General features: G+C 44.0%; 1 protein-coding gene and 1 long non-coding RNA gene across 2 annotated transcripts in view; both read left to right on the top strand.

Annotated features, from left to right (window-relative positions):
• On the top strand, positions 1-4,027 carry LOC127217431 (uncharacterized). The gene is made up of 3 exons (XR_007834097.1): positions 1-53; positions 1,862-1,907; positions 3,987-4,027. It is a non-coding gene; the product is annotated as an uncharacterized LOC127217431 (long non-coding RNA).
• A 1,521-nt stretch (positions 4,028-5,548) lies between these two features.
• The window catches only part of LOC127217449 (UDP-N-acetylhexosamine pyrophosphorylase-like), a 33,708-nt gene continuing 12,666 nt past the window's right edge, over positions 5,549-26,590 (top strand). The window contains 1 exon segment of the mRNA XM_051178451.1: positions 5,549-5,644. Within this exon segment, the coding sequence (XP_051034408.1) occupies positions 5,549-5,644 (96 nt within the window).

The raw sequence follows: 26,590 nt of genomic DNA, 5'->3' as shown, positions 1-26,590 counted from the left end.
CAGGAGTTGGAACGCATTTTCCAGAGAAATCACTATCTAAGTGCTGAAGAAGGGTAAGCGGACCGTGTGGCTTCCAGTCCTACGAGGAGGGAACACGCTGCTTCAGAGAGGCCTGTGCCCACTGGCAGGTTGATTTACTCAGCAGTGTACATTACATGTGGGTGTTCCATTTTGTCTGCTGGGTGTGTGCGGTGGGGAAGCTGTGTCTCGTACTTCATGGTCAGAGGACAGCTTGAAGGACTTGGTTCTCTCCTTCCAGGATGGGCTCCTGGGCTAAACATCACCTCCTCAGGCTGTCTGGCAAGCACCTTCACCAGCCTGCCTCCATTTTGCCCTCTAGAACTAAAAGCCACCCACATGTTCCAGCCTGCTAGACCCCTGCCTTGCTGCCTCAGGGTTCTGCCATGGGAGGGGAGCTCTGCAAAACGGGAGTGGAGCTGTCTATCCTGTGTAGAGTTTAGGTGGGGCAAGCAGAAATGTTTGGCCAGTGCCTGTTGAGCTAAGTAAGTAAGGTCCCCTTGGGGCAGGCCTGAGAATCCTGGGGTGGGGATGGAATAACACAGGATTCTGCCTCTGTTTACAATGATGATTTATTTGTACTTCCTGTGTTTCCAGTTTGTGTTTACCAGCTGTAAACACGTCGCCACTTTTCTCTGAGTTACTGTTTTGGCATTTCTGAAAATTGTCTGAAAGGATCAACTTCAGCATTGGGTGGTCATCGTGGCTTCTGATGTCATCCCGGCTCTGAAAAGGCCAGCCTGGGCTACAGTAGTGAGGTCCTGGAAAGCCTGAGCCACAACAAAACTATTTCAACACAGAGAAACTAACTATGTTTATCAAACCAGGTGTGCCTGCCTGTAGCCCCAGTCCCTGAAGGTACAGGAAGCCAGGTCAAACATTCAAGGCCACCCTCACTCCTGTGAGGAAAGACAACCCAGAACCCGGGAGACCAGACCTTTTGTGTTGCTGATTTAGGCCTGCCTAGGTTTTGGTTTTGATTGTTTCTTTTCTGGTTTTCTTATGCAGAGTCTCACTTTGTAAGCTAGAATGCCCTCTAACTATCAGGAAAGGTGTTACTTAAATCTCTCTGATGTGAGAGCTTTGCTAATATTCGCTTTGTGCCTGATGTGATTTTACCATTTCATTTCCTGGTGCTGGGAGGTGTCTCAGCAGGTGAAAGGCTCATCCTGTCCTTGGACCCAGAGAGAACCCAGTCTTGGAAACTGTGCTCTGATTTCCCCATGAGCACTGTGACCTAAAATGAAGAATCTCTCTCTCTCTCTCTCTATGTGTGCCTGTCTCCATCCTTACCACTCTGCTTCTCTCTCTTTCACACTCTCTATCTCTGTTTCTCTCACCCTCCAGACCCCTCTTCCTTTCTCTCTTTGACTCTTTCTCTCTCTCTCTCTCTCTCTCTCTCTCTCTCTCTCTCTCTCTCTCTCTCTCTCTCTCTCTCACACACACACGAATTGGATATAACAGTAAATTCCACCAATCCATCTTCTTTTGATCTTCTTTTGTGTTTTTCCTTCCACCTCGGCAAAGACCATCACACAAGATTTTCATGTGTGCATTGGTATTCTGGTATTTTTTGAGGAGGTTTTATGTTCAACACACCCAATGGTAGGAGCATTTATTTCATATGGTGCAGTCTCTACTGGCATTGTAACTTGTTTATTTGCTGAGTGCTAGGGTTTTCTTCTATTGACAGCTTCTTTCTGCCAAATTCGGATCAGTGTAGAAAGTAACTATCCTAGAAGTCAGGGGACTGAGACAGGGATTTTAAACGATGAACAGAACTTTACATGACTCCTTTCCTCTGCCATGCCAAATACTGAACATGTGCCGTTTTTCCTCTCAGAAAACAGCTGGCAAGATCCATGGGCGTGACTGAAGCCAAACTGCAAGTGAGTACCCAAGCAAAGGCCATGTGACACACACCCATTTGAGAACTTCCCTCTGCTCTAGGATATGTGTGTCCTGCCATTAGAGTTGTCTTTTTGCTTTGACCTTACCACGTCTCAAAACGACTTTGAAAAGATTCCTTTCAAACTAAGTGTGTGTGTGTGTGTGTGTGTGTGTGTGTGTGTGTGTGTGTGTGTGCGTGCGCGCATGCGCGCAACATTTACGTGAGTGCCTATGGAAGCAGAAGAGGGGAGAGGGTATTGGATGCCCTGTAGCTGGAGTTAGAAATGACTGGGGACCACCAGACACAGGTGCTGGGAATTGAATCCAGGCCCAAAAGAGCAGCAAGTGCCCTTACCCCTTGGGCCATCTCAGCAGCCACCTCAAAGTAATTTTCAAGCTTTGTGGGTTTGTGGGCCGGAAATAAAACCAGAACCCTCACTATGCAGAAGGGGTACATTTCAGCTGGAACCAGCTTCCTACGGGGACACAACCAAGTAGAAAACCAAGTTCACTCCATAAACACATGTGTATCCTTCCTTGTTTATTTACTATTTTCATTTACCTGGTGCTGATACCTGGCAGTGGCATAAATGAGCTCCCTGCTGGGGAACTCAGCCATTCCTAGCCAAGCAGCTGACCCGGGTCTCCTGAGGTGTGCACATCATCTGATTCTGCAGGCTTCTTCCACTCGCAGCATTGATTACAATCCTTAGGGTCCTGTTCTTCAGCTGCTGCTTCCCCACCTGCTTTCAGCCGCTGCTCGGGTCTCTCTAGTCTCCCTGGTCTCTGGCGTGCTGTGCCCTCCATGTGGACATCACTACATTCTGTACATGTGTCTCTGGCTCCTTCAGCCGGCTGCTCAGGCCTGCCTCTCTCACAGGGTCGTCTCCCTTTTCTCCTGCTCTCTCCCTCTCTCCTTCTCCACTGGGTGAGTGTCACCCCAAGCTGCCTGCTTTCTTTGTTGTTACTACAAAAGCCACTCCTGTGTGCCAGGAAGCTCCTGTCCCCCACACTCTCTCCTTTCCTCTGTAATTTGGAACACTTATCTCTCTGACAAATTTCTCACTCCACTTGGGGATGTCGTGGATGGAAATTCTTGTCACTATGATGTTTTACCCACCTCAGATACTGGTACTTCTGGTATGTGGCCTGCCACACCTGTCTGGGTCTCTCAACTAATGGCTGCCCTTTCCCCCTGTCTCCTCCCACCCCTAACCCTTGTGTCCCAGCTCCATCTGTTCCCATCCACTCTGGAATCTCCCCGATGGCCTTGCCCCCGGCTATGTTCTCCCAGGTAGCTATTATAAACTTTATCTTCCATCCACTGCACCTAGGAGCAAGTCATGTTCCTTTCCTTTTTTATGTCTTTTTTCCATTCAGTGTTAATAACATTTATATTTGGGTAAACATATACTCCAGTGATTTAATGCTGGTATCCTTGAGGTAGGGTTTCTCTGTAGAGACATCTCTCTGGGATTATGACATGCAAAGGACACACACTGGTATAGCTTGAGTTTCCATGATCCTAGACTATTAGAAATATTGTAAACTACACATAAATTCTATCCTTACAGGGGCAGTTTGAGTGTGTGGAGAGTTCACAGGCAGAACCCTGCATGTGTAAACCTGGTAGAAAGTTGGTTAAACAGAGACTGACGGGAACGGGGATGCACAGAGTCCAAAGGTGCTGTCCTCCTGCTGTTTGAAGCACCTGGTGTGGCCACACAGATAAGGGCAGCCAGCAGTATAATTGTCTGAAGCACGCTGGTGCGTCTGCCTGAAAACGCTGCTAACGTCCTCCAGTGTGCACTGCAGTAGAGACAGGGGAAAGGCCTGCAACGTTTGCACATTTGTCCAGGGACTAATTCTGCAGTGCTGGGGTGGGAACCAGGGTCTCCCACATTCTAGGCCAGCTCTGCATCCTGCTCCAGCCCCTCAGCTCCTCACAGAATTGCAGCCCTGGTACAGCAGGTTCTTCCCTGAAATCTAAATTATAGAGAGTAGCTAACGTCACAAGGTGTGCTTTCTGATGGTGTCGAACTACCCAAATGAACAAATCGCTCTTTTTCTCATTGTAGAGATGGTTCAAGAAGAAGAGAGAAAGATTATGGAGAGGGCATCATCCTTCCGGTCCTAGCACTGCTCCTCCTGAGACCCAGTCCACCTCTCCCTAGATATTTGCAGGAGCCCTAGTGAGCAACCCTTGACCAGGAGCCACTTGTGGATGCCTATTTTTCCCCCAACACGTGTTATTGTATCTTTCTTCCCTAACCACTTGTATTTGGAATAAATAGATTGTTGGTTCATCTGAGTCATGTGTCTTCTGCTTTAGTATGCTGTGTATGGGAGTTTTCAAGAAAATGCCATTTAAAGAAAAGGACAAGGTCTCCTTCTGTGGGTGACATCCCTGAGCGACCATCAGTGAGCCTCTCATATCACAGGAGCTTGTCAAGGGTTGTATGCAGTATGTTTGAAGGGATGCACACATCCTTTTCACCTCTATTATGATTTCTTCATCCTCGCCCTGTCCATCCTGCACCACACATGTGCAAGAGGGACATGGAATATCCCTTGGGAGAGGCAGCATTTAACCTGGCAAAGCCAGTTCTGGCCATGCCTGGGATTTCATTCCTGCCATGGACAGAGAGAACCTTTTTTGATCGTTTCTGTTTTTGTTTTTTTAAGTATGGCTTTCGTTTTCCTTTTCTTTTTCTGGTTAAAATGTGTCAGTTTTGTTGAGGAGATTTTTCTTTTGTCAAGTAAACACAAGCTAGACACATCTGTAAGAGGGAATCTATGTTGAAAAATATCTCCATCCTGTAGCCTTTGAGGGGATATTATCTGATTCTTGGCTGATATGGGAGGGCTTCTCCCTCTGGGGGTAGGGAAACCCAGAGAAGGTCATCCTGGAGTCTATTAGAATGCAGGCTGAGCAAGACAAGAGGTCAAGCCAGTAAGAAACATCTCTACCGGGCCTGTGCCTCTTTTCTGGACTTCAGTGCATACCCTGACTTTCTTCAATGATATCATTCTTGTCACTCCCTGTTTGCTTATGGTCTTGTGTTCTATACAGAAGCAGAAAGCAAACTCAACCCAAGTCAAATGAAATAAAAATGCAGTAATAACAGCCATCCAATGATTTCTTTTTCACTTTTTCAACTCTGCATAATTTCTTTATTGAATCCTTGGTAAATTTACATCACATACCCTAATTCTGCCCATCTGTCAGTCTTTCTGTATTCCTTCCTTAGCCCTGTAGTGTTCCACAAAGGAAAAAATTAAATAATCTAACCAATCCAAAACAAGCACACACACATACACACAGGCCCGCACACACGCACACACACACACACACACACATACTCACACACATATACGCACACACACACAAAAGAAAACAACAACAAACCCATCTTGGTGCCTCCCTCTTTCCTGTCTGCATCTACAACATCTTTTCTTTCTTTCCTCCTGGTGGCATTGTAAGCCTCCACGTGTCACAGTGTCACAGGATATTCCTTTTCTTCCACACACCTTTACTTGTAAATGTTCATTGCAATTAGTCATATGTTTGGTCCAAGACCTCCGGATTCTGGTATACCATCTTCACAGGATGCTCATTGGAGCTCCTTTTAGGTACATCATGGCCACCCAGAGTCATGGAGATTCTGTGGTCTTCTTTGCTCAGGACCAGTTCCTTCAAGAGCTGCAACGGGACCTAGATGGTGTAGATGTTATGGTAGGCCAACCCCAGGCCAGGCTGTGAGCCTGGATGGTATCTGAACAGGTTAATTTGGACCACGGGGGTACCCCCTCAGATGAAGAGGGGAGTCAGCTCTCCTATTGCCCTGTCTTCAGGGTCAGCTCTCCCTTGCCTGTGGTGAAGGGTGGGGCCATCTCTCCCCAATGCTGTGGCCACCTCTCCAGTGATTGTCAGGGCCAACTCTCTTGCTGCAGGGTCCAACGAGGGGCAAGGCCCGCACAGCAGGGGCCTCTGATTTCATCCACTGTGGCTCCTGTGGACTGCTGAGTTGACATGGGCCATAGAGCTCAACACGGCCTGTAGCAGGACCACAGCTTGGCCTTTGAATACATAACAAATGTAGGTATGTCCAAGGAATTCTAATGACCAGATAGCCTGCAAGGGTGTTCAACTTGATGGTTGTTATAGGCCAATTACATATTTATTCATCTTTATCTCTGTTATTTTGTTTTAGAGTGTAAATTCGTGAAGAAAAAAAAAGGACACGGATCTCCTGGCTTTCAGCAACAGAAGAATGAAAAAACAAAGAAAAACTTAATGATAGCCGTGCTGCTAGGTAAGGTGGAGGGCAAAGTTGACTGTAGAGGCTGGGACATCTGGGAGAGTCCAGAGAGACGTGACCCTGAGTCACGTGAGGACAAGGAGGGTAGGGAGAGTGGAGTGCAGCTGCCGGAGAAAGGGGGAAGCCTGGGCCAAGAGACAGGCCGGTGGACTAGAAGGAATAAAGACCAGGTATCCAAAATGGCTAGCTTATGTAGGGAAGGTCATCTGGGGGAAGAGCAGGCGTGGAAGTCAGGGGAGGCAGTGGTACTGCCAGACCAACAGGCCCTGTAACAGGCATGGACTGAGAGATGCAGGGAGAACCTGACAGCAATTCTCTGCTTTCACATGTTAAATATATACCTCATGCTTTTGTTCCCTGTTTGAGACCTACCAGTATTTGTTTGTATGTATGAATGTATGTATGTATGTTATACACATGTGTGTACATATATGTGTATATGTGTGTATGTATATATTTATATATGTATGTGCATATGTGTGAATATACATACATATGTATAGTGATATGTAGCACACATGTGGAAGGCAGAGGATGACTTATATAGTTGGTTCTGTCCCTCCACTCTGTGAATCCTGGCAATCAACAAGGGTCGTCAGTCTTGGTGGCAAGCACCACTATCCACTGTGCATCTCTCCGGCCAAGGAAGTGAGAAATAAAACCACACCAGGCACAGAGGAAAGATTCGTTTTCTATCTCACAATTCTGGCTGCCCAGCCCTGAATTGCCAGCATGAGGTAGGCTGAGTCAAACGGCTCTCCTCAAGTTCCACCAACCTTGGCAGCAGAGTCAGGGATCCTATGTAAAAAAAAAAAAATACTAGAAGAAAAACAGAAACAAGGCCTGAAATGCCAGGACAAAGGTTCTCTTGGGCACAAGGCTGCCTTTGGCTCGCGTTTCTAATCTACCTGCCTCCAGTTCCCAAGGACTGGGATTTTAGACAGGCACCACTCCCACTCACTGTAAGCAGCTAGTTGTTACACATGCTTTTAAAGAGAAACAAATTATACTCACATTTGTTGTGTTTGGGTGTGTGCATGCAGAAAAAGCGGTTCTATTCGTTACGTCTAAGGCTCAATTGTCTATGCTTTATCAATTCTTTTACTTAATGCATTTCCATTAACATGAGCGTATCTCATTTCCCCTTCCCTTCTCCCTCAATTGCTCCCAAGTCCCCTCCGTCCATCTCTGTCCACGCACTCCCCGACTACTGTCACATAATTGCCTATTTCCAGTTATCCTTGCTTCACATATACAGACACGTATGGTAGGATTAAGTGTGTAAATGTGGCCCTGTGAGCCGGCTTCCGTTGCTTTTGTTCATGTGGTTTCCGGGCTGCTCCCTTGGCATTGGCTAAATAATAGAGCACTCATCCTTGGGGGAGGCAAATCCCCCAGTCTCTGCAGTCACTAGGGGCTTATACTTCCCTGTCCAGGAACAAAATAAAGCCGGCCTAAACTCCCAGCACAGAGTGCCTCTCCTTCCATGGAGACATCACCCTCTCTACCTTACCTTGTCTATCAATATGGCCAGTGTTCTGATCTCATTTTTCAGTCAGTTGTGTGAGTGACAGTCTTACTCTAGACATCCAGGTATTGGTGTCTTACAATCCTTTGCTCTCCTCTTCCCCTTTGTTTTCTGAGCAAAAGATACAGTAACTAAGGTACAGATGGATCCATTGTGGCCTTCTGCCCATGAGCCATTGTTCTCTGCATCCTGTCCAGTGTTGGCTTCTGTCATGGGCTCCATTTGCTCTATACATAGGGATCTCTGAAGAGGGGTGCTAGGCATACTTACATAAATATAAGATTAATAGTGGAGCTCTGAATTATGCTAGTGTGTCATTGTGGATGCAGTAGATTCTCTTTTAAGATATGAGCTCTCACTATCCCTGGCCTTTTGGCGAGGTTTTAGTACTAGGGATGATTTCCCTCCTGTTGACTGGGCCCTAAAATCCAATAGACCCGTAACATGTGTGTGTCATTTCTTACACCTCTCGGGAGATTTCCTGCTGGTCATCCTTGTGCTTCATAGGTGATGTTGTTGTGTATCACCGTTGATTGCTTCCCTGCCTTGGCAGCTTGCATAGCCTTTTCTTGTAGCATGGAAGACAGACACCGGGAAGGTGCCTTCCAGCCTATACCCCGATGCTCTACAGGGTCTTCACCAACTGAGGCTCACCTGTAACTGTTCAGAGCAACCTAGAGCAGCAGCAACCTTCTGTATTTGGGAGTCACTTGAACGTCTTGGACTACTGGGCCTTGTACCGGGGTCACTGTTTCACAATTTTATACAATGTGTTTTGATCAAATTCACCCTCATTCCATACCAACTCCTCCCAGAGCCACTCAACCTGCCTACCCATCCTACTTTGTGTCCTTGAAAATAAAATAACCAGCTCATCATGTCCTATTTGTGCTGTTCTGCACTCTTGTTTGTGCGGCCATCCATAGAACATGGTCAAGCTACCGGGGACTGCATCTTGAAGGAAAGCGACTGTTCCTCTCTTAGACGCTATCAATTGCAAGGAACTCATCAGCTAGCTTGGAACTGCATGGCCAACTCTAAATATGTATGACTTGAGCTTGCGTAGCCCTTGGCTCTGCTCTCACACCTACTGTGACTTAGATGTGCAGTGCCCAGCTGTGTCAGGAAACTGAGTTTCCTTTATCCATCCACCACCTTCAACTCTCTCTCTCCTCACCCCATGTCCTCAATGATCCCTGAGCCTTGGGAGGGAGGATTTGTGACGACATGTCCCATTTAGGGCTGAGCATTCCACAGTCTGTCTACCTTGACCAGATAAGAGCCAAAGGTTTTGGAAAGGCAAGAGCTGCATATGCTCATAACAGAACCAAATACCAGAGTGGGGAGGGACTGTGGGTCAGAAGTCCCATGCCTCGCTGAGGACCTAGTGTCAATTAAGGGCTGCTGGGAGAGGGAGACCCAGATTTCTTCAAGAGTATGTCCCCTGCTAGGTCGACCACAGTCCAGGCGATGGCCTCATACACAAACCTTTTTTGGGCACCCACATTGGACTACATAGATTACAGAAAACAAAGGAGCCCGTGGAGTTTGGGGTTGGGGTTGTGGGAATGAGGCATCTGGGAGGACTTTGTGCATAGGGTGTGTGCGAACGTGATCGAAACACATCTAATGAAATCTTCAGTGAAGTGTCAGGAAAAACACGGGTCAAAGTATACAATCTTTTCTTCCACCCAAGTAACCGCTTAAGCATCCCTGACTACTGTATCTTGAAAAAGTCACTGATCTCCTAGTATACTCCTGTGTCGTAGCCAAATCTCTTCTGGCCCTAGCTAGCAGGCGTGTGTCTTTCCTCAGTCCTGCAGAGTCACAGATAGCACAGAGGGACGTGAGGACACGCTGGCTGTCCATACCCTGAAGTCCTATCCCCGAAATGGTTTTAACTATTGAGACAGAGCTGGGCAGGCTTCACGTGTGAGGGTTGCAAACCCTCACCTTTTTACCCCGCAGCCCTCCCCTCTGAACACAGTGGCATGCTCTGTGTCCCTGCACTCTCATTACAGAAATGTAGGCTTATCGCCAGAGACAAGAGAGGAGATTATGCCCCTCACTCATGGGCATGGGAGGGCCAGGGTTTCCTGCTTCTCAACCTGGAGCACATGGCCACTAAGTGGCTGCTGCCATACAAACTGAGATGCATGCTTCCTGTGTACGAGGCTGTACATACTGTGCTGTTGAAGACTCTGTAGCAGGGTTTCTTCCAAACTTCTTCAGTAGAATGTCTGAAAAGACACTTCAGTGGTTAAGACAGTCTACTGCTCTGCTCTTGCACAGGACTGGAGTTAGGTTTCCAGCTCCCTGATGCCACACCTACATACACATGTACATACCCACACCAGAGCCATGCGCATCACTAAAGCAGTCTAACAAATCTTAGGAAAGAGGACACTGTTTACAATTTCTATTAGAAATTGGCTCAGTTCTTTACCTCAATCACATCATTTCTCTGTCTGTATTTAGCTCTGGATAAGTCACATTCAAATAATCCAGGTTTTCCGTGTAAGTCCATTTTAGAAATGCTCCTCAACTTTCATAATCGTCAACATAATGTTACAAGATATGTGATATTAGGTCGTCTAGCCACAGCAGCCTTATCAGAGGCCCGGCTGCTCTTAAGAACCCCATAGTTCAGGCCAGGTGTAAGGATCCCAGGTCAACAACTTCAGAAGGAGACTTGAGCTTTTCTGGAGCCCAGGTTGGATATATGGACCACAGACCAGCAGTTGTAGGGTGGTGGTGGGGGGATACAAGGGACCCTAGAGGACAGACCAGATCTAGGGACCCCAGTCTGCATCCGTCCCTGGGCTCCATATCCTGCTCTACAACTTCAGAAGAAGACTGTGACTTTACCAGAGGTCATGATGTGTCTCGGGGACCCTAGTCTCAATAATCCCAGCAGACCTTACTGGCCCTGAAGGCATGCTTGTCACCAGAACCCTTAGGTCAGAAGACCAGAGACAAAAGAGAAACCAAGCAAAATCTAACTAAGATACATGCAGGAATCAGCACGTAGATCCATAACCATCCCCAGTCCTGATGCTTAAATGGCAGTGTAGGAACACAAGTACATTCAGGGCAATATGGCATCCCCAGTGCCCAGCTATCCCACAACAACCCTGAACAATCCAACAGCACAGCACAGCACAAGCCCCAGAACGTGACTTTAAAATGACTTTATGGAGATGATAGAGGTCTTTGAAGAAGACATCAACAAATCCTTGTAGAAACTGAGAAAAACAGAAACAAAAAATGGATGAAGTAGAAAAAGAAATCCCTCAAAGAAAGTAAGTGGCCAAAAACAAACAAATATTATAACCTACGGTTGATCATTGGTAGTTTTAAAAAATACACTTTTATTTATAATTTAATTTTTGAGACATTCAAAATAAATTCTTTCAAGCTGACCACACACACACACACACACACACACACACACACACACACACACATATATATATATATATATATATATATATATATATATATTATTATCTACTAAATTTATTAAATAGATTTAAAACAAGCTTTGGAAATATCTTGTGACCTGCACATAGGTTTCTGAACTTTCTACCACTTATTGTTGCTGTGTAAAATCAAAATGTTTTTCTCTCTCTCTACCTCTCTGTCTCTGTGTGTGTTTGTCTCTCTATTCCATTTTTTGCAGCTAGTTTATGTGTTGTTGTTGTTTTATTTTATTTTATTTTTCTTTTGACAGGGTTTCATGTAGCTCAGGTTAGCTTGTTACTGTCTATGCTTCTAAAGATGACATCAACAAATCCTTGTAGAAACTGAGAAAAACAGAAACCAAAAATGGATGAGGTCAATAAATCCCTTAAAGAAAGTAAGGGGGAAAAAACCAAACAAATATAACCTATGCTTAATCATTGGTATTTTATTTTAATTTAATTATTGAATTATTCAAATATATTCTGTCAAGTTGCATTAAAAAACTTGTATATACACTTTTGATATCTACTGCATTTATTACAATATTACATAGATTTAAAACAAGTTCGTACTCCCTCCCTGGGTCTCCATAACCTGATCAACTACTCACTTTTTCAAGCATGAAGCAAAGTGTGTATAGTAGAAGCAGGGGAGGCTTTTTACTCTGAAAGCCCAATCCCAGTGAAGTACTTTCTCCTGCAAGTCCTCACAGGAAACAACCACCACCTGGGCTGCAATATTTAAATGCCCTAGGGACTTTTATCATTCAAACTCCACAGGGATTGGCTAAATAAAGTGAACTGCTTTGATAAGATCCACCTTAACTGTGGGTAGCACAATCCCATGGCTTCGGGTGGTGGCACTTAAACTAAACAAGAGGATAAAGTAAACTGACAACAAGCTTCCATCAAACTTTACTTCCTGACTATGGATGCAATGTGATCAGCTGCCTTGAGCTCCTCCCATCATAAGCTCTGTCCATGGCAGACTGCATCTTGGATGTGTGACTCAAAATAAACCCTTTAAAATGCTTTTGTCAAGGTATTTTGTCATAGCAATTTGGTGCCAGAATCTGGGAGGGTTTCTAGAACAGCTGGTCTCCAGTCTCTGTTGGAATTCAGAAGAAATAGTTCAATTATGTTTCAAATGAGTGTCTCAGCAACAGTATAGATGAGCTTGCCACTGAGATAGAGGGCAAGCAGGCAAAAAGCAAAAGCTTTCTTCTTCCATGTCCTTTGGTGTTGGATAGTACCAAAAGGTGGGGCTCAGATTTAGGGTGGGGTTTCCACCTCAAATAAATGAATGATAATCCCTCATAGGCCTACCTAGCTGCTTGGGTTTCAGTTGCCCCCACATGTAGTTTAGTTGACTACCAAACTTAGCCATGGCAGCCAACCTCCACTAGCTCCAGGACAGTGTACACAAAGGTATGTTCTACTGTTCCAGTCCAGAAGCATCTGCTTCCTGACCTGTGACTTGTTTAGGCAGCCACTCTAGACCTACAATGGGGCTGTATAATTGTCATCAACTTCCTCCTGACCTGCCTATTGACCTGACCTTACACAGGCATGGCTTAGTCCCCTAGCTGTGTTGGAGTTCATGCAGTGCTTATTTATAGCTCCTAAGCAGAAGATATGTGGAGGAGAGGAGTTCAGGATCATTGAATATCCTGGTTCATGATGCTAGCTATGTAAGATGCTTAGCTCAGAATCTGTTCCTATTCCCAGGGTGCCTTTTTAGTCTCCCTCTTCTATGAGGCATCCTATGAGTTGGATGTCCCTTAATCATTCCCAAGCCTGATGATATTGAGGACCCATCTGACAAATCCCATCTCCTATAGTTCCATAGAAGCTACTTGATTGGGATGAAATTTTCCCAAGAAGCAACAATTCCTTGGGCTAGGCATAGACTCAGAGTAAAGACTGACCAGGGATGGAGAGTAACCCCTCCAACAGGTAAACAAGAGAGCAAGGCCTTGGCACACATTGCATAGATAAGGGAAACCCTACATCTCTCTGTGGCCCTGGGCACATCAGAAGCACTACAAAAGCATTGTTGACATCTACTGAGAGATCATTAGTAATATTAAATATAAATTATTTACATTTCTGTTGAGGTCTATTTTCCTTCAAATAAGCAACAACACTAGAGATGAGGCAACCTGATTCCCTAAGTAGAGGATGCTGGATTATGCCTTCAGGTCCTGGCTGCCTTGAGCAAAGCACTGACGATCAGCCAACCAGATTACCAGCAGTCTGGAACACTCTAGGGTCTTCTAGACAAAACTACAAGAAGATGCCAGCTGATTGCTCTGACTTATGTAGGCATGGCTCATCCAGGGATGTTTGAAAAATACCTTGTGCTACTGACCTCAAACTCCAGATGCCCTGAAAGCATTTTCACCAAAGCAGATGGGAATGAGTCCCCCTGGAGACCTAGAAGAGGGACTGCTGTGACTGGTGCTTTAGGCAGTCTTTAGGTGCAAAGCTGGTATTGGTCTGAACACAAGCTTCCATGCCATGGCTGCAATTGGTGCTAAGATACAAGACTGCCTTCACAAGCATCTTAGATTAATCCAAATATTTCTTTTTAAACTAATATAAGAAGGCTTCTTAGGCTACTAGTGTGTCAACAGGGAGACCCAATCCTGTGCTGCTGCTTGTGGTGTTGTGACTTTAAATCCAGTAAAAGTACTTTTTCCTTGTCTGCTCATAATTTGTGTCTGGTTGGGAAGCAGGACCCCAGACAGCTGATAGCACACATAAGGACCCAGCACAGCAGGAATTCTAGGTGATACCAGACAGCTCTGTGACTCACAGGCAGAATCCAACTCTAATTCCTTCTCTTTATCTTGGGACAACTTCCTTGAAGCAAGTTTCAGAGTCATATCAAGGACCATGACATCTGAAGGAGGCAGATATTGGTACATGTATTTACTTCTAGCAGATGATGAAGTTGAGGCATGAAAGCTATCTGGTGTTATACAACTTATAACTCCAAGGAACCTTGTCTCTCAGAAGCCATCTTGACACACGCCTGTGAGTTTCTTGTGTGAACTTGGGACCAGGGTGCACCCATTTGGTTTTTTGAGACGTAGACTTTCATTTGTTTCAGGGTTGGCATGCTCAATGGACAAGAGTGACACATTTGTAGGTCTCAGAGTTGTAGGTCTCATGGTTGGCATATTCATTGGACATAAGTGACACACTTGTAGGTCTTAGGATTGTAGGACTGAGGGTTGGCGTGTTCAGTGAAACTGAGTGACACATTTGTAGGTGTGGATGAATGAAGATGGTATCATTCCACAGGATATAAGGATTACGGTGATAGAAAATAATTTATCAACTTCTGAGTCTTATGTCATTTCCTCTTTATCTTGCTACTAATTAATCCTTGCTACTACACTCATCACTAAGGTACCAATGGTTAACCATAGCACTAAATTATGTTACTTTCATAGATAGAAATGTAGTGTGAACAAGAATGGTTGTAGTCTGCCAGGACAGCTACTTTCTTTCACAATTCTCATCTCCACTTTCTTTAAATTCCTAATGATGTAGGAACTACAAGGCTGCTTCCCTGTTGCCAGGTCCAAAGGAAACTCCAATTCCCCAACTCAAAAAGGCAGCCCAAATAGTCAGAAATTAGCTCAACCTGAACTATAGGAGGATTTCTGATATTTTGATAAAAGCCAGAGTTCCTCAGAAACTTGTGAAACTGGATCCCATCTGCCAAAAGAGTCATTTCCCTTACCTCTGGCAGAGGTTAGGGTTAAAGGTGTGGGTTACTTGTGGCGCCTATCAGCATATCAAAGTTCATGCTGGCCTCCAGGCTCCCTCAATACATATACCTGTTATACAGTTCAAAGTCCTTGCTAGCCTCCTAGTCTTCCTTATATCTTCCCTTATTCTAAACTCCCTCCAACTCATGGATTTTTCTTCTTCCAGCTACTCATTGTCCTAATAAGCCTGTTATGTTCACTGTGCGTTCTCTATTATCTGTCCTCTGCTATTGTCTCCTCTGTTACCAGTAGACCGAGCAGGTCCAGTCTGCTAGCCATGTTCAGGCTATCTCTCTCTCTCTCTCTCCCTCTCTCTCCCTCTCTCTCTCTCATCTATCATAAAAACATTTCCCTTAACCATACCATGGAGCAGTCATATCATCAATTTATACACCCACATGCTCATTTCCCACAGCTTAAATGTATCTACTGAATAGACAAATGCCATACAGCCCAGATGGGCAGGACATAATGTAGGAAGGGAAAATTCTGACAAACACGCAAGTATGAAGTCCTGAATAACAGGAGGAAACTAAGGCATGAGTCAGGGATGACTATTCCACAGGTAGGATTCTTCTCATAGTACAGGATCAGGGGTAAAAACACAGCACCCAAGGTCCTTGAGACTGGAAAATGGAGTAGTCTTGACACACCCCAACTTTTACTGTGGCCAGCCTGCTAGGCTTGGGGAGTCCTTGCTTTCTCAAACCTACAAGAAAGTTCAAGCAGGCCTCAACTTGTGTCTACTGACACAGAAGTCTATGGATCCCAAAGACAGAATCATATTGGTTATTTATTTCATTCACACAGGAACATTAGTATGGCAGGTCTGCATTGCTAAGCCTGGTGGAACATAGCATGGGAACACCTGTGCTACAGATGCCAAGTCCCACTGCCTGATAGGCAGAGTGTGTCATTTGCCTTTTCTAAAAGCCCTGAATGGCCTTGTTATGAAGCTCCATATTGCCATGAACTTGACTGTGGAGCCTGGGCCTCTGGAGTTTGAAGGAAGCAATGGACAGTAATTTATCATTGAGAAGAGTGCATTTTCATGTCTATAGATTACATGTGCATGCGTGTGTGTGTGTGTGTGTGTGTGTGTGTGTGTGTGTGTGTGTGTGTGTACAGATGCATTCATATGGAAGTCAAACGATAACTTTCAGGTGTTTTTTCCTTGTACCATGTGGGTCTAAGGGATCAAACTCAAATAATCAGCCTTAGCAACAAACACCGCCACCCACTCTGCATTGTTGGAGCTCTAGATCTACAGATTTTAAATTGTAGTTCTACATACCTGACAGACTAGTTATCTGGCTACAGCTATTTATTTGTCAGATCCATGAGAAATAAATGAATCATTTAACTGAAAACTCCTAATATTTGGCTGGGAAGACTTTTGTTTCCACATTCTCATGGGTATTCCTAGTCTCTGGCTCTGTAGAGTTTGATGTTACTGAGGTAACCCTAGTTATCCATAGTGCTAGATATTTATTCCATAGAAGGTAAGTATTAGGTGGAAATTGACTTCTTGGCTTCTGAGTCCTATGTCACTTCGTCTTTATCTTAGTGGTCCTTACTAGACTCATCACTCAGGTACCAAATGGTTATCCATAACAATAAATTATGGTACCACCATAAATAGTAATGAATTGTGGAGAAGAGTGGTTATCCAAAACATCAGGTTAATTACTTTCTTTCATAACCCTCATCTCCACTTTCCTTAAGTTCCTAATGATTAGAGGTACTACAAGGCTGCTTCCCTACCATGTGCTTTTCCCACAGCCATGCCATCAATTTGTGACTCATTGATTTTATCTAGGCTGGTCTTATGAAGATGGATTTGGAAGTATTCGCTAGAACCAGGAGGGTTTATCACTTGTTATACAACAGAAGGCAACGACTGTCCCTTCCCAGATTTGTAAATTGCCAATATCTCAGCAGAGAGGGTTTAGGGTCTCATGAGCTCCTCTTTAATTCATGATTGGCTGTTGATGGGTCCATTTTGTGCAGGCCCAGTGCAGGTTGCTCAGGTGCCATGAGATCATGTTGCAAAGGCTGTGCCATGCCATGTAAAACAACCACAGAGACTATATTTGTAGAAATAACTAACCATACTAGTGATGGAGAATTTGCAGTTCACAATATTGTGTTGTGGTTTTAGATCTGAAAAACCTAGATCCAGTGTATGAGATGCAGCTGCAAGGTGCTATGAGGCCATGCAAAGAGATACACAGATGGAGAATTGCATGGATAGTGGTTTATTAGGGAGTTGCAGATAGAAGTGTGGTCAAAGGTGGCAGTGATACCTGGGTGTCCTTAACCTGGCTCATAACATGAAGCTTCATATAAGTGTCTGGACAAAAGTGGATTGTATCGAAGAATGGATAATGACGATGTGGCACATCTATATAATGGAATACTTCTCTGCAGAAAAAAATAATGGTATCTTGAAATTAGCAGGCAAGTGGATGGCACTTGAAGAAACCATCCTGAATGTGGTAATCCAGTCACAAAAAGAGGAACACAGTATGTACTCACTCATATATGGATTTTAGACCTAGATCAACGGATCACCAGCCTATAATTCACACCACCAGAGGAACTAGATTACTAGAATACAAGGTGTATTCTAAGAGATTCATATAAAGTCCCTCACAGAACTGGGAAGGGACAAGTCCCCCAGAGCTCAGGTGAAGTGGGGGGGGGCAGCGTATTGAGAGAGAAGTAGGAGAAAATGAGGGGGAGGAAAGGAAAACATGTGCGACCAGGAAGATTGAGCCTGGTTAGGAATAGAAGACAAGAGAGAGAGAGAGAGAGAGAGAGAGAGAGAGAGAGAGAGAGAGAGAGAGAGAGAGAGAGAGAGAGAGAGAACATAAAAGAGGGAGCCAATATTGGTGTGAAGATAAAATTGAACACAAAGAAAGGTCTAGAGAACTACAAGACTGCCGCCAACTAACAATTTGAGCTTCTGTGGAAAGGCTACCATAAATGCCCTTCCCGGATACTGAGATCAACAACTAACTTATCCACGGAGCCCTCAACTAATGCCTGTTGGAAACAGGATCAAACACCCATACATAAACCATAAACACTGAGTCGAACTAGAACCCAGATGCAGATGGAGAGGACAAGCCCAGGATGCAGAAACACATAGAGACAGCTTACCTGAACAACGAGGAGCTAACAGGCCACCAGACTGATTGATAGCTGGGAAGCCAGCATGGGACTGACTCAGGCCCCCCTGAATATGGGTCTCAGCCAGAAGGACTGAGCAGTCTAAGGGACCTCAGACAGTGGAGCCAGGATGTATCCCTGGTGCACTAAAGGACTTTGTGAATACATCCCCCATGGAGGGATAACTGCCTTAATCTAGAGTCAGGAGAGAAGCCCTAGTCCCTACTTCACATGACCTGTCAGATCTATATGACCCCAACTGGATGGCATTCCCCTACATATGGAATTGGGGTGGGGGGATGGGAGGGGAGGGTGGTTAGAGTGCATGGGAGAGGGCAGAGAGGGTAAAAGGGAGGGAAGAAGGGAGGGAGGGAGGGAGGGAGAGGGAACTGGGATCGACATGTAAAATAATAAATTAAATAAAAAAATGCTTTGACTCCAAAATTCAAGTTCAAGGACTGGGGAAAAGGATTTCTATTTTTGTTTCCACAGAAAATTAAAAGCTGTGTATTCCTTCCAGACTAATGTGGTTTGATTAAGCCAGATTGCCTGAAACAGAGTACCAGGTGATCCTACATTCAAAACAGCTGGACAAAGCAGCCCTACTGATTACAGCCAGGATTTCTGCATCTTCTTAGAATCCCCCATGATAGGGCCCCTTACCAGCAGGAAGTAGTTTGGAAAGAACGACGCCCAAATTCCCAAATATTGTCTATAAATGTTTGTTTTCATTTAAATGGACTTGGTTATAAATAAACAATTAAATAAAAAGTGGATTTTATCTCTTATCCTGGGAAGAAGATTGCAGCCAGACAGTGGCAAGTTCTTAACTTTGATGCCTTCTGCCTTTTACACTTGTGGTGCTTCTGTGCTTAGTGTTCACAAACATATGTGAGAAAAGTAAAAACTCCATCAGAGATACTTTGTGTAGGGGTGGTGAACAGAGAGCAGAATACAGAATACATGTGGCAGGAGGGCTTATAGTGAAGACTATTGGGGCAGAACAACATGTTATTGTTGTTGTTGTTTTTGTTTGTTTCTTCTTTGGTTTGGGTTTTTGAGACTGGGTTTCTCTGTGTAACAATCCTGGATGTCCTGGAACTCACTCTAAAGGTCAGACTTGCCTTGAACTCACAGAGATCTGCCTGCCTCTGCCTCCCAAGTGCTGAGATTAAAGGAGTGCATTACCACCAGCCAGTGGGTTGTTGGGTTTTGAGATACTTTTGTTCTCAAGAATAAAGATGGCTTAAAATTGGCTTTACCGACAAGGTAGAATGACTGTGACTTGAATCTTACTGACCTTACTTAGACAGCTGATACAATTCTCTAGGAAATATGTTAGAACTGGTTGTCAAATGGTTCCTACAAACACTCTAATTTGGGGTTCATGCATCTTTCAATCTGGTGTCTCAGGGGATGATGCATACTGCATTTAAAGGTATAGATGAACGAAATAGGTATCGTTTCTTTCAAACTTTCATATTAGTATCTGACTGTTTGTCTGGATAGTATTAATTCTTTAGTACCTAGATGAAGGCTTCTTTGAGACATGGATTCTACTGAACAGTAAGATGGAGGAGATTACAGAACTGAATTTCAAATGAACAAGACTTTGCACAGTAACTTTGACGATGAAAGAGATTAATCTGTGCCCACTGTGAATAGCATGCACTCAAGTGGACTCTTGGTGTTCTTTTGCACGACAATGCCCTACAGTCCCCCCTTTTTAAGACCCTGCATTCAATCAAATCTGTGTACACAAGCCTCTTGTCAGGTCAAACTCTCCCTGTTTGATTCATCAAGATCTCTTGTTAAAATAATTGCCTTGCTGACCAAGAGGCATTCTGTACATGCTAATGCCCAAGGCTTATAGGCCCCAGCAGTCTCAAATCCCTAAGTTGGTCTTGGTTCAAGAAAAGTGGGACATGGATCCAGGAGCAAAGAATGAGGTCTGGGTACCACTCCTGCTCTCTGAGACTGGGTACCTCATTGAGCCAGCTGTTTAATCCATAGTTACTTTGGGGATTTCAAATACTTGGGAAAATGCTGACTGCCACCTGGCTGCCTAAAAGCATCCTCCATCTTTGACTATGAAAGGGGACAGGAATTCCTGCACCACTGTCCTGGCAAACTTTGTGTCAACTTGACATATGCTAATCATTTTGGAAGATGGAAACTCCACTAAGAAAATCTTCCCACCTGATTGTCCTATGGGCAAGCGTTAGTGCACTGTAGACAGTGCTGCCCCTGAACTGGTGACCCTGAATACCACAAGAGCAAGGCTGAGTAAGCCAATGAGGAGCAAGCCAATAAGCAGAATCCTGCATGGCCTCTGTATGAGCTCCTGCCCCAAGATTCTTGACATATTTATTTTTCTGCCCTGACTTCCTTCACTGATAGATTGCTATGTAGAACTGAAAGCATAGAGAAACTCGTTTGTCCTCAAGTTGCTTTTGGACACTGTGTTTTATCATAGCAATAGAAACCCTAACTAAGACAACCACCATTGCCAGTCAGCTTTCGCTGCTAGGATCTCTGTTCCTTGCTGAGATCTGGGTAATATCTTCATCTGTATCTACACCTTCCCATGCTCTTGGAATGGCTTTCACATCTGGAAAGAAGCAAAATCAGAGAGAGAAAGATACAGAGATATAGGAAAGAGAAAGTGCCAATGCATCAGAGGCCTGGGTACACCAGAAGGGAGATGCTAAGGGCTGAAGACTCAGAGCAGCATAGGAAAGAACATTGTGTGCTAAAGAAAAGGGCTGTTTCCTGTTTCCTAGAGTTCACCAGAGCATCTGTTTCAGTTCTGCTATGTCCAGAAAATTCTTCCTTGGCTGTCTTGACTCTCGGGCTGCTTCATCTGCTGTCATAATCCCCTTTGCTTGGATTGAGGCTCCATTGGCTCAATGTGGTGGTAGAGCTGTGTGCCTCAGCAGACTCTTGGCTGTGATGCACAGCCATCTTCAGTAGGGAATGGAATCAGGGTCAGGCACTCTGAAGGTCTTATTGATGGTGGTTTGCTTTGTGAAAGTCATCTCTTGGAACTAGCAGTGAACCTAAAAGTCACATTATAGTGCCCATATGGCCATATGATTAAGTTGCTCGGATGTTCTGTGAAGAAAGCCAAAGCACCTGTTAAAAAAGTGCAAAGATGGGATTTGCTGTGGTGACCAGAACTCCTCAGCAATTGCATGTGGAGTCCTGGTCAGTGCTCACTACATTCAGCAACACACACACTATCCAGGCTCTGGAGTACCCAGTAGCACGCGGACCTGATCATAGATGCTCTTTAGAGGTTCAAGTGTTCCCTGGGTTAGGATTTTGTTGTGTTATGTGTGAGTACTGCCAGGAGCTTGCCAAGAAATTGTCTCTTTTTAGCTGCTGACAGGGCTCTGTTTTTTTTTTTTTTTTTTTTTTTTTTTTTTTTTTTAAAGTTCTGTTGAGGTTTGTTACCAGATATCTGACATAATGTCATACTCACTCCCTTGTATGAAATGCCCCTTTCTGGACCCAGCTCATGAACGAGCTTTGTAAAAGGGTAATCAGGTCTGTTACAAGGTCCAATTTCCCATTTCCATCATTAAGTCTCTCTAGCTGCTTTGTTCACGATGGCCTCAGGAAGGAAAAGATGCAAGCAAGGAAAGAAAATGGTGATGAACTATTTATCTCGGGCTGAAGATAATGGTGTTGAGTTCTTAGGCATGTTAGAGAAAAACAGCTGTGCTGGGAGTCTGCTTTTGCTATCTTTGTCTTGTACTAATGATCTTATCCTCATTTCCTGGATGAAGAAGCTGGGAACCAGACAGATTCATCCCAGGATACACCCAAATCAGGGTTTTGCCTGGGGTTGACAATTCCATCCCCTGACTATGCTTGTTCTCTTCATGTCTCACAACACACTGTCCTTTTCACTTTCTTTTTCTGTTTGTTCTTCTTGTCACCATATTACAAAGAAAGACTACAAAGTATTAATATTCAAAAATGTTTTTTTGCATGTATGAGTGGTTTACCTTCATGTATGCTTGTGCTCCATAAACAGAACATTAAACCTAACCGTAAGCCTTAGGATAATGATAAACCTAACATTCAGCCTAATGCTAAACATAACCCTAATGCTAAGACTAACGCTAACCCTAATCCTAAACCTAACCCTAATCCTAACCCTAACCCTAATCCTAAACCTAACGATGCATCAAACTCTAACGGTACTTCTATCCTGATACATGGCTTTCAGAGAGATACTTTGCCTTTCTTCTATACTCACTGTCTATTTGAGTTTCTAGCAGCAGTCAAAAGAGGATCTTGCTTGTTTTCCTACAGAGTAGAAATCATTTCTCAGTACACTACCTCTTTTTGATGTTGCACTTTCAGTGAAAATGAGTTGTGTCACAACGTCTTGTTCTAAACACATCTTATCCTTACACATTTCTAAATGCAGTGTAGTGTAGTAGGCCCGTCCTGCCTGAAACAATGTTTTTCCATAAGCATGGTCACATTGACGTTCACACTGGTAAGTACAATTGAAATTGACCTCTAAAACCAAAATGCATTTCTGTCAAGTAGATTCTATTCCATATCATATCTAGCTATAGTCTAAGGAGGTCTTTCTTCTTTTCCCTTATTTTTCTTTCTCCGTTTCTGTGCAAATGAAGTTGATTCTTGCCTAGGAAACACAATTTCTACAGAACATTGTTGCTAAGCAAACACGTTGCTAAAAACACTGTGAGTCGCTGGTGCACTTTAGCATTAAAGGCAACAAGTTACACATTGCCATGAAAACATTAACTTTCCCATTGAGAACTACAATCGTAGTTGAGGTGGCATCGAATTGGAGAAAGACAATGCATTTCTCTCACATTTTTGCACTGTTCTTTTTATTCCTGTTACAAACTACAGAGGAAAGAGATCTTGCCTGCCTTCCTAGAGAAGAAAATACATTTCTCATCTCTACACGATCAATATTAATGTTCACATAGAGACGTTCAGGTGGTCTCTATTGCCAAGGCCATCATTTCTCTAACCTATTATTCTTCATTGTCCTTTTCATGTTTCTAACTACCGTCGAAAGAGATCTTGCCTCCTTTCCCAGTGGAGACAATGCAATTCTTATCAGCACACAATCTCCTCCTTTCTTGTTTATATGTGTGTAAAAGTCTCTTTCCTACCAAACACAAGATATTGTTCTAAACATACTTCTTATTCAAGCATATTCTCTTCATACATACTGACTTATGTAGGTATGTATGCTTTTCACTAAAAAGAAAATGCATTTCTTTGTAAACATTCTCACATTAACTTTCACGTTGATAATTACAAACAAAATTAACCGGCCTCTCTTCTGAAAAGCACAATGCATTTCTCTCACCTGGACAGACTCTTCAATTCTCGTTGCTAGCAATAGCCTAAAGAATTCTTTCCTCTTTTCTTACACAAGATGTCGTATTTCTTATCTTTAACAACACCGTTGAAGGTAAAGCCATGTTACAGTTGTCTGAAACAGTTCTTGCAGTGTGAACCTGTGGTTCTTCTTTACTCCTGGACAGGTGGACAAGCAGTAACACAAGCAGGCAGCCATGAAGCTCAACTTGACATCCACTTGCTCTTGTGCTTCACAGGGTCAGCCATGCCCATTCTGGGGACTATCACCATGGCCCAAGCATCTGCTTAGGCAAGCATCAGAAGTTATGCTATGCATACACAGTGAGAATGCTTTCAAACCCAGCCCCAAAGGATAGCTCCTGCCGTCTATAAAACCAAGGCCCTGTTATGAGTGTGTTTCCCCCCCCCGGCCTGGTCCCAGAGCCATGCCAGCTCCCAAATAACACACAGAGACACAGAGATGCTGTATTAGATATAATTCTGCTGGCCAGCTACTAGTTTCTTATTGACTAGCTCTGTCTTAAATATTAACATGTTTCTATTAATCTAAGTACTTCTGCGTGGTCTCATCTTACCAGAGACAGGCCCCAGCATTCTTCTCTCTCTGGCCTCCATCTTGACTCTCTTCCCTACTTCTTCCTCTCTCCTCCTAGTCTCCTAGTCCCACCTGTCTTGCTTTTCTATTGGCCAACAGTGCTATATTCTTAAACTATACAAGAAACATATTTACAGAATGACATCTCCCATCAAGGCCCTCTTTGTGTTGAGTGTCCATGCAGAAATATGTAATGAATAAGCCCCCTTGCTCAATGATGTCAAGTTAATTCCCAGCCTATGAATAACTTAGGTTAGGAGTTTGGAGGTTTGGGCCATAAGAAGTTCCTCAATGTAAGGTATAGTATTTTTTTGGTCAGGGAGAGTTCTCATCCCTCCTAACTCTCTTATTCTCTAGGAACAAGGGAGATCCACAACTCTGGTTCAACTTGGGATACATTTCTCCAATGCATCCTAAAAGTAGCCTTCCACTATAAGTGGCCCTGTTTTGTCAAGCATCCTTTGGCAACAGTCTTCTCTTTGATGGGTCCACACCATTGTTCCCAACCATACCACAAACCTTGCGCACCAAAATTAGCCCCACCTAGGGCTGTGAGCCAAAAGCAATGACAGCTGTGGAAAGAGGGCACACGGGCATCATAGAGTGACATGCGCAGCTTGGGATAATGATTTTTTTTTCTGAAGAACCCTAATTTTCTCTTCAGAGGCTCCACACCTTGAAGATCTTCAGAGCAGCAGCCATGGCTCAAAAGTACTTTTATTTTTACCTCGACTATTATGGAGTAGGCTTCTGTGAAGAATTAGTAACACTTGAGGCTGAACAAATGGATGGTGGTGGCTATGGTTATGAGAAATAGGACATAAACAACATTGAAGAGAGTAACCAGGAGCCTGAAGAGGAAGAGCTGGAGGAGGCTGAGAACATGGTCAGTGAGCAGCCATCACTCTTCAGTCCTTAGAAACCACACAAGTTCACACCTGGGCAGCTGTGGCAACTGCAGACAGTATTGCAAGAAACTAAGTACAATGATGTTCTCAGATGGTATATAACAGGCCTGTATTTTCAGGGCTCTGGGCTCTCTTTCTCTATCCTGACCTGCTGCAGTCTGGATGAAAGGTTTTGTTTTTGGTTTGTTGTTGTTCTGTTTGTTTTCGAGAAAGGATTTCTCTGTGTTAACCCTGGCTGTCCCAGAACTCACTCTGTAGACCATGCTGACCTCAAACTCAGATATCCATCGATCTCTGCCTCCCTAGTGCTGGGATTAAAGGTGCCATCACCACCAGGCTTTGTTAACAGTATTTTAATGGATTTGAGATTGGACACACTGATTCACACATGTTCAACAAGGGCCTTGCCACAGAAGTACATTGTCAGTCACTTCTTAGTTTTGTTAAATCAGGGTCTGAGTAGTGCAGGCAGGCCTTGAAACTTGGTAGCCTAGTCAGTCCTTGAACTTGTGCTCCTCTACCTGCAGCCTCTTTAGTAGCTGAGATCACTGGTTTGTGTCATCAGGGTTGACTTCCTTCCCCTCTTGGCCATGAAACCAAAGTCTTTACCTGATTCTATGATAGAGGTAGGGTCATGCCCTTTGGGAAAGAAGGTCAAATTTTTATGAAGCTTTAATGAAAACAAAGTCTCTAAAATGCTCTCTGGACATGCATTTTTATTTCTTTTGCTTAAAAAATGGTCCTGCCCCTCCTGGAAGGTATCACCTTCCCTGTGGTGTGTGTGTGTGGAGGGGGGAGGGAATGGGAGGGTGGGGAGGCATGGGAAGAAGGGAGAGGAAACTAGGATCAATATGTAAAATAAGGCAAATAAATAAATAAATAAATAAATAAATAAATGGTCCTGAAAAACAAAAATATAAAAGTCACTACCTAAATCTAAAGTTCAGAACCCAGCCAGTAGTCTAAAGTCTTTTCAAGCTGTCTTAGTACACGGTTCCAGAATTTGTGTTTGTAAATGAAAATCCTTGCCTGTTAAATAACTACCCTTTCTTCTCCCTAGTCCCTAACTACCTCTAGTCTACCTTTTTATCCTCTGAGTCTGACTTGTCCAGGTACCTCAGGTAAAATCATGCAGAATCTGCCCCTTTACAACTTCCTCATTTCCCTTAATACATGTCCCTTTTATGAGTATACACACAGGTGGAAATGCTGGATTACGTGATAAATCCAAGGTTCTGTTTGGAGGATGTGATTGATTCTTACTGTGTGGTTGAACAATTTGACACTTCTCTAGATAGGGATAATCTTCCCAGTGCCCTGGGGGCCTCACTAGGCTTGCTGTTTTCTGAATGTTGCAACTAGCCACCCCTCTGGGATTGAGGCCACAGTGGTGGGATTTTGATTTGCATTTCTTTATGTGTGACTAAGCAACATTTCTTATGTTTATGACCATCATAACCTATCTTTCTGGATCAAATGTCTCCTTATGCATTTTTTAAAAAGACATAGGTCTGCTTTGATGAGCTG

This window comes from Phodopus roborovskii, unplaced genomic scaffold (genome assembly GCF_943737965.1).
Source record: "Phodopus roborovskii unplaced genomic scaffold, PHOROB, whole genome shotgun sequence".
Lineage (NCBI taxonomy): Eukaryota > Metazoa > Chordata > Mammalia > Rodentia > Cricetidae > Phodopus > Phodopus roborovskii.
Note: the sequence above shows the minus strand (reverse complement) of the source record. Positions and strands in the feature narration are given on the sequence as shown.